At 44.1% G+C, this 13,915-nt stretch overlaps 2 protein-coding genes across 4 annotated transcripts in view; one reads left to right on the forward strand and one right to left on the reverse strand.

The window, feature by feature from the left end:
* Positions 1 to 13,915, reverse strand: part of FLT1 (fms related receptor tyrosine kinase 1) — a 482,624-nt gene that overhangs the window by 452,789 nt on the left and 15,920 nt on the right. The gene's annotated exons all lie outside the window — the stretch shown is intronic.
* Positions 1 to 13,915, forward strand: part of MTUS2 (microtubule associated scaffold protein 2) — a 302,916-nt gene that overhangs the window by 273,444 nt on the left and 15,557 nt on the right. For all 3 annotated transcript variants that reach the window (XM_083437007.1, XM_083437008.1, XM_083437006.1), the window contains 3 exons: positions 1,907 to 1,973; positions 9,414 to 9,628; positions 10,364 to 10,469. In XM_083437007.1, coding sequence (XP_083293133.1) covers positions 1,907 to 1,973; positions 9,414 to 9,628; positions 10,364 to 10,469 — 388 coding nt within the window. The remainder of the gene's footprint in view (positions 1 to 1,906; positions 1,974 to 9,413; positions 9,629 to 10,363; positions 10,470 to 13,915) is intronic.

Here is a 13,915-nt window from a genome sequence, read left to right on the forward strand (position 1 = left end):
TTTATACCACTAAACTGTTCTGTTGATGCCGTTCTCATAGCTTATCTCATAGCTTATCATAGCTTATCACTTTGTATTGGTGAATGCTGTTTTCTGAATTTTGGGTATTCCAAAATGGCTGTTGCCAGTTTAATGAGCTTCAAACCAGTCAGCATTTTCCTTTTTCACTTAAGGCAGTTCACAGACTCCAATGTGATGTTGGTGCAAGGAAGAAGACCATCTTAACTTTTTCTCCTCCGCCGCCACCTCCCTCCACCCACCCAAACTGCTTCTGAATTCCCTTTATACAGTCTAGTGAGAAAGACCCTAAGACTGCAATCCTAAGCACTCTTATTTGGGAGCAAGCCCACTGAACACAGTGAGTCTTACTTCTGAGTAAACGCTTCTCATAAATTACATGTTCATTAACTAAATACTGTCACTGACAGAGTTATTAGGCTTTCATTCCTCCTTAAGAACTTGGCCATTGAGTCATTCCTATAGTTCATAGTTGGCAATATGCTGCCACTCTTTGACTAATGGATGCAGAGTCATCACCGGCCACCATCATTTCCCAGATGTCAGCATCTAGCACAGTACTTCTAAATCCTTTCCGTGACCGGACCCCACATTTTCCAATAGGATGTGACATAACATCTAAATTTCCAAATATTCCAACATCCTCTCTTTATGCATTGCCAAATCATTGACTGATTCTTTTTCACTGCATTTTTTATTGTGCTTCTTCTAGTCGCAACTTGAAAAGGCATTGCTGCTTTCTTACCCACAGATGTCTTTAAAGCTTCCTGAACTTCTTTTTCTTCTAATCAGTGGTGACCTCGCCCAGCATGGTACAGCTCTTTCTTCCATCCTTCACAAGACAAGGAATAGCAGTGCAATATACAAAAGTGGGTCTATGTTCTTTTGTGGTGATGCTCCTGGTATCTATTATACTAAATCACACTCTGGTGGGTTCTCTTTCAGCATCTTCTGGTGATTCATACCTCTCTTGTGAAACATCTCCCACTAAAATCATTACGTTCTAACAAGCATGTTTCAGTATGGTCGAGACAAATGTGTTTTATGTGTCTAATCTCTCCCGTCATTTGAAGTTCTCTGCTCTGAAATATATAAATAGTGAAAAGAACAAACAGATAAAATTTTGAGTGTGTGTATTATTTTATGGATGCCTAGTTGTACTACTATGCAGTGTGCATTGCAAGTCATTTATGTGTGCTATGGACATAATCAACATGCAAACAAATGATGTTTTGTATATGCTGAATATTGTATTTTGTGGAGTAGAGCACAATCAAATGAGTTGATGGCTCCAGTTTTCCTATTTGGAAATGCTCCAGTTTGAGGATTAGATGATAACACCAGTCTCTTCTAGCCTATGCATCTTTCAGTTACAGAAATGCCATCTAAGTCAGGCATAATGCTTCGATCTGCAGAAAACTGGAATTGATGTTTGCTCTGATTCAGCTTTAAAGAACGGGTTTTTGCAGGGAAAGCTCCAGGCAAAACAAACAAACAAACAAACAAACAAGCAAACAAATGCTCAGACACAGAGCATTCAGGTGTGGCCCTCTGCCCAGAAAGACTGGGGCAAAATCCATACTTAGGGCTGCAGTTCTAAAGTCATTCACTAGGGACACAGTTGACATTCTCCCAAGTAAACATTCATAGGATGGCGTTACATGGAAGCCATGACAAATGAGCCTTTGAGCACACTGTCCAAAAGAAAACTTTGTAAGTGTAATATTAGTTCAAAATTATGGTTGTATATATGCTGTTTTTTAAAGCACCTTCAGTAACCGTTGACAATAGAATCAAGCAGTTCACTGCATGAGGTTTTGTAAATAAAGGTGTGCAAACTCTTAGGTGGGAACTTTGTTCATTCTTGCTCTGCTCTTTGTTTTAACAGAACGAAAGCGCCCTTGTGAAAGAAAAAGAGCTCTCAGCGGAGCTTGCAAACATCAAAGATGAAGTTGGTAAGTAGGACATTAAATAAGCAATCTTTAAAATGTCCTTTTCTGCTTACAGATGTTTGGTAAAATGGTTTATTTCTTCTTCCTGTCATGCTAGGCAATCTCTGTGGATCTAATAAGGCATCGCCTTAAGCTCATCGCAGGTTTTTATGGCTTGTCAGGGGAACAATAATTTCACCTCTTTGTTGTTGCAGAGACAGGTTCATAACTATACACAGTGGAACTCATCATCCATTATCTTTACTGTTTGCAGATGGCAACCTGTAAATCTACATTGCCTGCTTTTGAATTGCATTCTGTGCCTGCCATAGAGACTGAGTATGAAGCTCAGGTCACCCTTAGATTGATAAGTTACAAGAGTCACAAATGGCGTAGTTACTTACAAGCTTCGTTACCTAGGAATTTGGAACATGTCAGGCCCAGAAACACTACCCATCATGGTCAGGCAATAGCTCATATAACCCGTCCTAGGACCTTATGGTAAAGCAGGGCTGACCCAGCCATTGCCTCAGGTGGCGGAAACCCCTGTGATGGCACCCTAGTGTCCACCACTAGCGGAGAAGTGGCATCAGCAACAATGAGATGTCCTGGAATCTTGTGAGATCTTTGAGTGTGAGAGATACTGCTTCTCTGCCAGCAATAGAGGCAGGCAGCAGTGGTGAAACGGGATACACAGGCCCAGGGGTGAAGGGCAGATAGTTAATTTAAAAAATCATCATCATCAACTACATTTTACTCCGAGTAGGCCAATTGAAATTAATGGGCATAAGTTAGTCATGGTCATTCATTTAAGTGGACTTACTTGGAGTAAAGTTAGTTGACTGCAACCTAATATTTTTACACTCAGCCTAATGATGGAACTGGCCCATAACAATCCCACTTACAGAGTCAAACAAATGAGTTGGGCTGATAAACTGTGGAAGAATCACTGTGGTTGCTCCTTTTGAGGAGAAAGGGCTTGGATGCAGAAGCCCACCTGCCGTTTGGGCTTCCCCATTGCCTCTCTTCCATTCAGTGGGGACAGAAGTGACATTCCACTGATGGCATTTTCTTTTCCTCCCATTATAAACAGAAATGCACTTTGATTGGCCTCCACCCGTAGGTCGGACGCAGAGGGAAATAGCATCAGCTTAGTGCTGGGAAAACATTGTGACAGCAAGTGCTGCGATTTAACCTGCAGCCGCTTCTCAGTCCAGTAAATGTCATTTCCTATGAAAATCACACCCAGCCTGTAAGCCAAAAGTGAAACTTCCATCAAAATAAAAGAATATCTTGGCACTCTCTTGATAGCTGCTCTGGTCACTGGTGGGGTTTCCTGTAGCTGTTGAGCTTTTCATGGGTGCTTTTGGAGTCATGCACTTGTTCTTGGCTGAGAGTTTTAATTCTCTCCACTTCATTAAGCTCTTGAGCAGGGTTGTATTGAAGAGTCTGGCATTGGCAGCTAGCAAATATTTAAATTGCGGAGTCAACTGCTATTTAAATTGCGGAGTCAACTGTTACCTTTCCATTCTATGAAGTAGCAATGAAGCATCTCGTTCAATAATGGAAGGCACACCAAACATGTAACATAATCCAGGGGGTTGTTTGCATACTTAATTTCATATTTATAACCATTTGCATATTATTTTCTTGAACGTGACAGATGCAGAACTACAGATGGTGGCATACTGCACTTATTTGGTGACCTTAAATGTGAAAAGTATAAGCTGGCTCTTGGGTAATCATGATGCGCAGATATTTAAATGATAGGAGTTGGAAGGGCTTCATTTCTACATGAGTCTTTGTTTCCTTCTTTTAACACGGAACAATCACATGTCCAGCTTTATGTCTGCATTCATGGGGGTGCGATACCCACGTTGTCATTTCGGTTAAATGTAGAGTCCTAGAAGTATCTTGCATGCCACTTGCATGCCATAAAAGTGTCCTAAAGGTAAAGGTAAAGGGACCCCTGACTATTAGGTCCAGTCATGGCTGACTCTGGGTTTGCGGCGCTCATCTCGCTTTATTGGCCGAGGGAGCCGGCGTACAGCTTCTGGGTCATGTGGCCAGCATGACTAAGCTGCTTCTGGCGAACCAGAGCAACGCACGGAAACGCCGTTTACCTTCCTGCCGGAGCGGTACCTATTTATCTACTTGCACTAGCATGCTTTCGAACTGCGAGGTTGGCAGGAGCAGGGACTGAGCAACGGGAGCTCACCCCGTCACGGGGATTCGAACCGCCGATCTTCTGATTGGCAAGTCCTAGGCTCTGTGGTTTAACCCACAGCGCCACCCACGTCCCAAAAGTGTCTTAGAAGCAACAAATTCTGGTTTGAGTGCAGATCTCCCATGCCAGATTGGGTGGTTTTCTGTAATTTAGGAATGAATGCCGGGCCTTTGTGCATGGCAAAAAAATTGGTCAGCTTTCTGTTCAACAGTTCCCTTGCATTATTTTTTTTTAAGTGAGACATGCAACAAAATTTTGAAGGATGAAGTGTTCCTGTTCAGAGTTCCAGCCATACCATTTCCCAAGATGCTCCATTCCATTTCCTCTCTTCCATTTTTCATTCTCCCTAGAAAGTCAGCAATCCATGGCCATGCTCATTCCTCATTGGGTTGTTTTGAAGCTCCTCCTCATTCATTTTCTTAAAAAGACAGAGTTCTGCAAACTTTGAGGTTTTCCTGAGCCAGTCGATACCTCCCTCTTGTATGGTCCAATTTGGCTCCACTAAAATCCTTATTCATGCATAGGATGACTTATGGTTTGCACATGAGAAATGCTTTTGCAGAAACTGCCCCCCCCAAAATAAATCTTATATATGTGCAATATAGTAGTATCTATTCTTTCTGTAGAGTCTATGTGTATTGATCATTGGTTTGCATACTTCAGTGAGTATCTTTGGATTATCACATCCTACCATGTGCCAGTCTCATTAGAATGATAGTTGAAAGACAGGTTTCATTACAGGATCAATTTAAAGCTTGAGTGGGTTTCAATTATGATGAATCCCCAGTTCTGAGTTTGAGCTGGGTTTTGCTTGGATTTGGATAGTTCTGTGCCACAATGGAAGGCAATCTAGTAGGTAGCACTAAGTGGTCATGCAAAATTACAAAATAATTAAAAATGAGTATGGAAACTGAAAACAAATGTTAAAAATTGAAACTTGAGAAAATGACCAGGCAGAGCAGATACTATTCGTTCTCGTTGATGGGCAAGATTTGTGTGGTATAATGCTATAAGTGGTATAAGTGTCTGACTAAGAATGAAGGAACCCAGATTCAAATCCCCACTCAACCATGAAGCTCATTAGGCAAGCCACTGGCCTGGTTAAAACAGAACACAAAACCATGGTTTAGCATTACATGTACAAGATGTGGTGATCTTGAGATTCATGTGCTTTCCATTCCTCCTCTGCCACATATTGTTCACTAGGGTCATTTGTTTGTTTGTTTGTTAGCTTTATAAACTACCCTTCCTCCCAAACGAGCCATGGGTGGCAAACACACACATAAAACAATTAAAACATCTAGAACATATTGTGCATGAACAGGCTCGGGTTACATACGCTTCAGGTTACATACGCTTCAGGTTACAGACTCCGCTAACCCAGAAATAGTACCTCGGGTTAAGAACTTTTTTTCAGGATGAGAACAGAAATCGCGCTCCGGCGGCGCAGCAGCAGCAGCAGGAGGCCCCATTAGCTAAAGTGGTACTTCAGGTTAAGAACACTTTCAGGTTAAGTACGGACCTCCGGAACAAATTAAGTACTTAACCAGAAGTACCACTGTATTGGACTCCTAACAATTCTCAGCATTCTTAACAAACTACAGCTCCCAGGATTCTCTGGGGGAAGCCATGACTGTTATAGTGGTATAAGAGCGCTTTAAATGTATGGTGTGGATCAGTGCTTTTCTTCTAGAAAGAAAGGTGTTGGTACTCACCATGAACTTGTTCCAGTAAGTGCCATATTTTTAACCAGTGCTTTTGTACACCCGGGGGGGGGGGGGAAGCACTGGCGTGGATGTGACCTAACATAGCTGTCAGCGTTTCCCTTTTTTTAAAGGGAAATTCCCTTATTCTGAATAGGATTCCTCGCAAGAAAAAGGAAAAGTTGACAGCTATGCCTAGCAAGACAGTGCTAGACCAGATGACATGATAGCAACATTCATTCTGTTCGCTTAGACCTGGCCAGTGACAGCACAGTTCGAAAGAAGTAGTCCAAATTGCTGTCGTGGTGGGTCGCTTCTAGGTTCAGCAGAGTGACATGATGTCAGGGGCATTGTGGGAAATTCCAGTGGCAGCTCCCAGAAGTAGTAACTGTTTAAAACAAGGGTCCAGGCAGCAGAGGTGAGCCTCGCTGGGCCCAGCAGCTATGTCTGAGCAGGTCGCAGATTCAGCAGGCCCATAGGTTAGCTGGTCAACATCTACCCTGCCAGGGGGGGTGAGGTATTGCATTCTGTTTAAATTCCAGTACAGTTGTACCTTGGTTTTCGAACACCTTGTGAGTCGAACAATTTGGCTCCTGAATGCCGCAAACCCAGAAGTGAGTGTTCCGGTTTGCAAACTATTTTTGGAACCCAAATGTCCGATGGGGCTTCCACAGCTTCTTATTGGCTGCAGGAGCTTCCTGCAGCCAATCAGAAACCACACTTTGGTTTTCGAACATTTTGGAAGTCTAACGGACTTCCGGAATGGATTCCGTTCGACTTCCAAGGTACAACTGTAGTTTCTTCTAAATTTGCATCTCTGCATTATAAATTAGCATATGTCATTTGGATGCAACTCTCCTTTTTTGGTGATGCATTCCCCCTTTTTGGACAATGTGTAGGTGGTTGCCCATCTTGACCTTGAGCCTGCAAAAAGTTTGAGAGAGCAAACAGAACACAAGTGAACCAAATGCATTTAGCAGGAGACTCACTGAGCAGTGATGCTTTACAAAAGAAATCAAAAGGTGCAGAGGGGAACCTCTGTCTCCCTGCTTGACATCACTGCACAAGTCAGTAGCCATGATAATGACAGACCCAAATTGAACAGGATGCCAAACAAGTGCAGCCAATCTTCATATCCCCATTCCAAGATCATTAGGCTGTGAACAGTTAGATGAAATGCTTTTTTGGATTTGATTTTTTTTTTTAAATGGTGTTGGTACTCACACATCAAGCACAAAATGGCTACTGTGGACAGCAGAAAAAGGAAGTGCCGGAACTCCATACTGTGACCAAAAAAGCCCTGGTAATATATGTGTGTGTTTGCATGTGCCACCCCAAACCCTGAGCGTTGTGATATTTCAGGGCCCAGGCACTTACCCAGGGTTTGTGCTTCCTTTGGAAATGAAGCACAATGGAGGTTGTGGTGTCTTTATGATATATGCTTTATTTACACATATTTACAACCCAAGCCTACGATTGAGGGGTTCAAAGCATTGCACTCCCAGAGGGTCCCGTTTCTCCCATTACTGCAGGCTCTGATTTAAACTGTCAGCCCACATTGCCCTCTTGACTTCCCCTCTCCAGCTTGCCGCGTTTAACAGACTGACACCTTTTGTCTTCAATCACGCCATAGCAAATTGAAATCCTAAACCAACTGCTCTCCTTTCGTACAATATCTCAGGGCTCAAGGATGGGCTTCCCCCATTTGCTGGTGGGCACAGAGTCTTTGCTTTGCTAATAGCCCATCTCCCTGTCTTTGTCCCCTACTAATCTTCTCCTGGGCAATTTCTTAGGCTCAGAATAACTGGTTTGGCCTGTATTTTGACACTTTGCTAAATCCAGCATCTGGCAACCCATCTTAATACTGCAAGGATTGATTAAACTCTGACACCCATTAGACCCAGGAATTTAGGGGGACCAAGACACTCACAAATGTATAACAATAGATAAAGATCCTCAGAATGCTGAATTCTGCACTGCGCAAAAATTTATGCTTTTTTAGAAACCCAACCTGTGCAACTTTCTTAGGTTTTCACCCTAGTTACCATCCCTGGGTGATAGGAGAGAACTTTCTGCAATGATTCACATGCTTCCTGACAGCATTCCCCATTGTTCTGCTGTGCTGTAGTCTCCTCCTCCTCTCTCCTTCCCTTTACAAGATAAAGAGGGAGTGGAGCATTCCTATACAATTGAAACGCAGCTGTTTCCTCTCTCTCATATTTCCCCCCCTTTAAATTTCCTGTTGATGTTTCAACCTGAGAGATCAGGGTGGTTGTTGTTTTTTTAAAAAGGTAGGAATCTAAGGCTCCATCCAGCTAACTGGCATATCTCAGTAGTAGTAACCCTACAGTTCAAAACACCTAGTTAATTCAACAAAATGCATGGGGGTTTGCTGGTGCAATGGACTTCTGTGCATGCAACAGAGCTTCCTCTTCCTCTCCTGTCCCCTTCAGCCCTCCATGCACCCTCAGAATCCACCCCAGAGCAGATTTGGAGGGAATGTGCCGGAGGAGAGAAAACAAAATATAACTAAAGATTGAACTTCTGCCTTTGAAACTCCCTGATGAAAGACCCGAGACATCCAAAACTCATTGGGTATTAACCCCCCCCCCATACCTCTTTGCTTCCTGCACTGCTCACTGCCCCCCCCCCCCAGTGTTATGTACTGAGTTGAACAGGATCCAAAAGGCAGCAGTCTGATTGGTCCTAGAACAATAGGATTCAGAATGCAGCAGTCTGATTGGTCCTAGAACAATAGGGTCCAGAATGCAGCAGTCTGATTGGTCCACAGGAGCCACCCAATCCAGCTCCAGGTGGAAGTGAATCCGCAACCTGACTGGCTTACAGGTGAATCCCGGAATTAGCCAATCACGTGGGGCCCATTGTGTAAATAATGTATATAAAGCAGACATTCTGGGGGGACTTCCATTCCTCCTCACCACTATGAGCTGAATAAACGGTATGAAATCCACTCTCGACTCCGAGTATATTTCACACACACCCCACTTGCATTTGCCTCAGTTTCTCTTTTTGCTGCATTAAGTGAAAGTATGGGCATCTTTTCAAAATGTAATAACTTTTGTTTGCTTTTGCATGTAGCTGTTGATTCTTTTTCATTATACAGCTGTTTTACTAAAACTTTTCACTGCACAAAGGTGCTTTATAATTCCTACCACATTTAGCTATCCCCACATACCTGTGTACTAACCTGAATGTTGCTCAAGGCAACCCATTGAGCTTCATGGCCAACCTGCAGTGCTCCCTTTCTCCTCAAAATCCCATCTCTCAGCAAGGATTATCGTCCAGGAGGGTCCTGGAATTCAGTGTGGGCCCTTCCTTGCCATCCAGGGCAGCTGGCAAAATCAGGGCATTTATTAACCCTCGTGCTCCACCATACGTAGCCCATGGGCCGGGTTCAGTGTTGTGGGTCTGAAATTCTTCAGGCCAAGCAGACTTTCTGTAGTGGAGATGCAGGAAGTTGGATCCGCTCTAGCTCCTCTGTCACATCTCAACGAATGGTTCTTCTCTCTGCAGCCCTCAATGCAGCAAGATATGAGAAATTACAAAAAGAGAAGGAGGAGCTGGAAAAGAAGTTTGAGGGCAAGTTGAGGACGCTCGGTTGGGAGCAGCAGGAGGAGCTCCGTGCGCTCGAAGAGCGGCTGCAGTTACAGTACAGTGCCGAAATAGAGCAATTGCAAGAGGATCACAAGGAACAGCTCATCAGGATCAAGAGCCAGCACCAAGAGCAGGTCAGTCACGCTCTGGGAGTTGTATGTCCTCTTGGCAGTGACTGTGACTACAGGTGTGTGATAAAGTCAAATCTATGCACATCCCTGGTTTGATTGTTGGTTTCCCTTAGAGTAGCTTCCCTTCTTCCTGCCATCACCCTCCATCACATACACCAGGAGTGGGGGACCTTTTTCTGCTGGAGGGCCAAATTCCCTTCTCTGCAGACTTCTGAGGGCCACATTCCAGTGGTGGGTGGGGCCAGAGGCAGAAGTGGGTGGGGCACTGAATAGCACTGGGGAAATCTGCATTTGAATTTTGACATTTATTGAGAACTGTTTTGAGCAAGGTCCACCATAGGAAAGTGGCATATAAACTAAACTAAGGATGGGGAATGTGTTCTCCTCCAGATGTTGTTGTAGTTCTGGGGCTGAGGAGAGCATGGCCAATGGTCAGATAAGATGGAAGTTGTAGTCCAGCAACATCTGGAGATGTTCCCCATCTTTGGTTCCCCATCTCTGAACTAAACTCTGGTGCCCCTGAGATGCTTCCACACTGGGGCGAAGCAGGAGCTCTCCCCCAGTGTTGCTCCCCAGCACCTGGTATTCATTCACTGTCACACTGTCTCTGAAACTAGAGATCGCATATAGACATAATGGCTCATAGACCTTGGTAGCCTTGCCCTCCATGAATTTGTCTAACCTCCTTTTGGAGCCATCTACACTAGCTTTATCTGTACTGCTTTGCTCTTTGAACAGGTGGAAGACATTACAACAACTCAGGAAGCAGCGGTGATGGAGATGGAAAACAGTCAAGCAGTTGCTATTGCAGTGCTTCAGGATGAATATGAGTGCAAAGTTCAAGGTAATACTCTGTTCTCCCGGACTTAGAGATATGAACTTGTGAAGAAGTCTGCTTAGCAAAGCAGGATACAGATAATCGTATGTTCTTAAGGACCATGTTGATACTGTACGCATTCCTTCAACAGTTGAGTCCTTGCTCCAGGCACCATCACTGAATGGAGTTTGCCAGGTGTCCAGTAGGAGCAGGGCCTTCTCAGTAGCAGCACCCTGACTCTATGAAATGACCTCTCCAGAGGGGGTCAACCAGCCCCCCCCCCACTATATACTGTCCTGTGTCAGGTTATAACTTGGCTTTATCTGATCCTGCTATGTTTTGATTGGATTCGGCTGACATCTACTCATTGTTATGCTATCAAGATTGCATAATTCCTATTGGATGGGGATTTTCTTTATTCTATCCTTTGTTTTCCCTCAGCTTTATACCTTTATGTTTTATTTGTAAGCTGCTTTGGGCTATATCTGATAAGAGAAAGTGCACAAATAAAATCAATGAGCACGCTATTGAGGGGGGCTTCGCTTTGCTGCCGCCCTCCTGACGGCGGAGTCAGTGCTGCTTATCAGCCAGAGCAGTCATGTAATTGGGGCAGGACACTATATTTTCCTGAATACAAGCATTTGAGCAGCTGCAAACTTTTCAGATAATTTTGTTGCTTGCTTTCAAACATAATGTAAGTCCTGATGTGTTTTTAATACAAAATTGAAAGTTCACTTCCTCTTAAGTGCCTTAACTGCAGTTAACTAGAGGCATTAAGCTTCCTTTTGATCAGTCTCCCCTCCCCTGTACATTGCATATCCCTGCCCTCCACCCCCAATTAACGTTATGCTGTGATTCTATGGATGCACTTTCCTGGAGTAAACACCATTGAAGTCAGTGGGACTATCTTCATTATTTGCTCTGGTCCCAACCCGCCCCTGCTTTGAAGTCATACTATGAATGGTTTGGGCACTAACCTATCAGTCAGAACACTGCAGTCCCTCTGATATTTAAATGTTTAATTTTATTTTTTGCTGCTTATGTTGTGGTCAGTTTGTCATTCCTGATTCTGCATTGCCCAACGCCCCACCAGCCCAAATGCGTAGCAGTCGCTCCCAACAACCCCTCTCCAGATCCCTTTAAATTGCTGGTGCCAGAAACCTGTGACCTTCTGCATGCAAGGCTTCTGTGTTGTCACTGAGCTATGGCCCCTACTATCGCTGACTAAGGAAGATGCCAAGCTGCTAAGGCGCCTTTGTTGGTTTATTGTGACAACAGCCTCCTTCTCTGCCTAGTAGATCTGCCATCTCCTTAAGGTGGACAGGGCAGAGTTAAAGGCGGGGAAGACGCCCCACGAAAGGAACTGAGGAGGGAACTTCAGTCTCTCACAACAGGTGCAGAGGAAGTTCCAGAGCAGGAGTTTTAAAGACGGGGTTTAAAGTCAGAAGTTGGCATTCATGAGTAACGTGCATATCTATTTGAGAAAATGTAATCCTGCTGATTAAGTATCTGCTAAACTTCTCATTATTCAGGCAGCATAGCCACGGTTTATATTAACATTTTACAAGTGGTAATCCACTAGGGCTAGGGAGTTTTGTTGGCAGGGAGTGGTTGCTGTTGGCTTTCCCCCCTGTATCTTTATTTAAATCTTGTGATTTATGTAGAAATTGTTTAGTTTGGTCGTGCATTTTTAAATGATTTGTTTATTGTTTATCACAACTTTTGTTACGTTACAGCTATGCACATTTTTCATGTTGTGAGCCGCCTTGAGCATGGTTTGAACTGTGGAAAGGTGGCAAACAAATAAAATTCTGCATGTATGCATGTTGCAGGCATTTTACAGTTGATATCTATCATGGATTTGGATTATCACTATATTCATGAACAATTCCCACCCACCCACTGCCCCTTTGTCTAAGACGTTTTGGGTTATATTTTACAGTGAAGGAACTCCTGAAAAGCTGCTTTCAAACCATGTGAGAGTTCCTTGCAGGCCTAGGGCCCCCTCTCGTGGATGAAATTGTCACTGAAACAGTTGATTGGTGAATAGGTTTTATTTATGGAGTCGCTGTTTCAGAGCAATTAGTTGGGCTATTAAATTTTAACACGCTCTCCATACCAGTTCCTTGGGCTATTAAACCATAGATTACTACAGGGCCAACTGAAATTTCATATCCATAATAAAATTGGTTAAAGAAGAGCTTCCCATAGTCCCTGCCATGCAGCCTTTGGAATGGGCACACAACAGAGACTTCTCCTAAATTTAGTGTGAATTAAGGGTTGTTCAGGCAACAGCTGTACATAACAAGAGCTGTTTCTGTAACTACTATAGCTTTATTTAAAAAGTAGGGATCCACATCTTGTCATGCCCCATCCAAGCATGCAAGAGGCATCTTTCCCGTTCAAGGACAAATTCCAGTCAGGCAAAAGCAGTCATGGAGGGTGGAGAGCAAGGCCAGGGGGGCACATCTGGCCCCCTGGGACTGAGGTTGTCCAGTCCTATCTTAAATATATAGTCTTCTGTATTTCCCCCCACATCTGGCCACTCTGTTGCTAGAGCCAGTGCCTGATTCTCCTGCTAGTCCTTTCTGCTGGATCTTCCACACCATACATGTCAAGTGCTGTGATACCACTTTAAACACTCAGAGCTTCTCCCCAAAGATTTCTGGGAGTCGTAGTTTGTTAGGGGTACTGAGAGTTGTTAGGAGGGTTTTATTTCCCTCACAAAGCTACCATTCTCAGAGTGATTTGATAATTGCTCGCTCTTCACAAGGAGCTCTGGGAATTCCAGCTCTGTAATGGGAATATAATGGAACACAGGTGGCGCTGTGGGTTAAACCACAGAGCCTAGGGCTTGCCGATCAGAAGGTCGGCATTTCGAATCCCCGCGACGGAGTGAGCTCCCATTGCTCGGTCCTTCTCCTGCCAACTTAGCAGTTCGAAAGCATGTCAAAGTGACAGTAGATAAATAGGTACCACTCCAACGGAAAGGTAAACGGCATTTCCGTGCGCTGCTCTGGTTTGCCAGAAGCTGCTTAGTCATGCTGGCCACATGACCCGGAAGCTGTATGCCGGCTCCCTCGGCCAATAAAGCGAGATGAGTGCTGCAACCCCAGAATCGTCCACGACTGGACCTAATGGTCAGGGGTCCCTTTACCTTTAATGGGAATATAAGGGTCTCCTAACAACTCTCAGTGCCCTTAACAAACTCTATCTCCCAAGATTCCATGGGGGGGAAGCCATGGCTCTTTAAAGTCCTTTAAATGTATGGTGTGTTGTGGCCTAAACAATAAATCAGTAGCCCGGAGGCAAAGCCACATCAACTCACAGAGTAAAAGAGACCATATATGCACATTGTAGTTCAGACTAGAACAGCACACCGTCTCGTATTTAAACACCAAAAAAGTTTGGACTTCACTTGGCCTGGACATCGTACGGGGCTGAGCAAGGCATGTGGCGGTTGGACTGCAGCA

This window comes from Podarcis tiliguerta (genome assembly GCF_965153285.1).
Source record: "Podarcis tiliguerta genome assembly, chromosome: 4".
Classification (NCBI taxonomy): domain Eukaryota; kingdom Metazoa; phylum Chordata; class Lepidosauria; order Squamata; family Lacertidae; genus Podarcis; species Podarcis tiliguerta.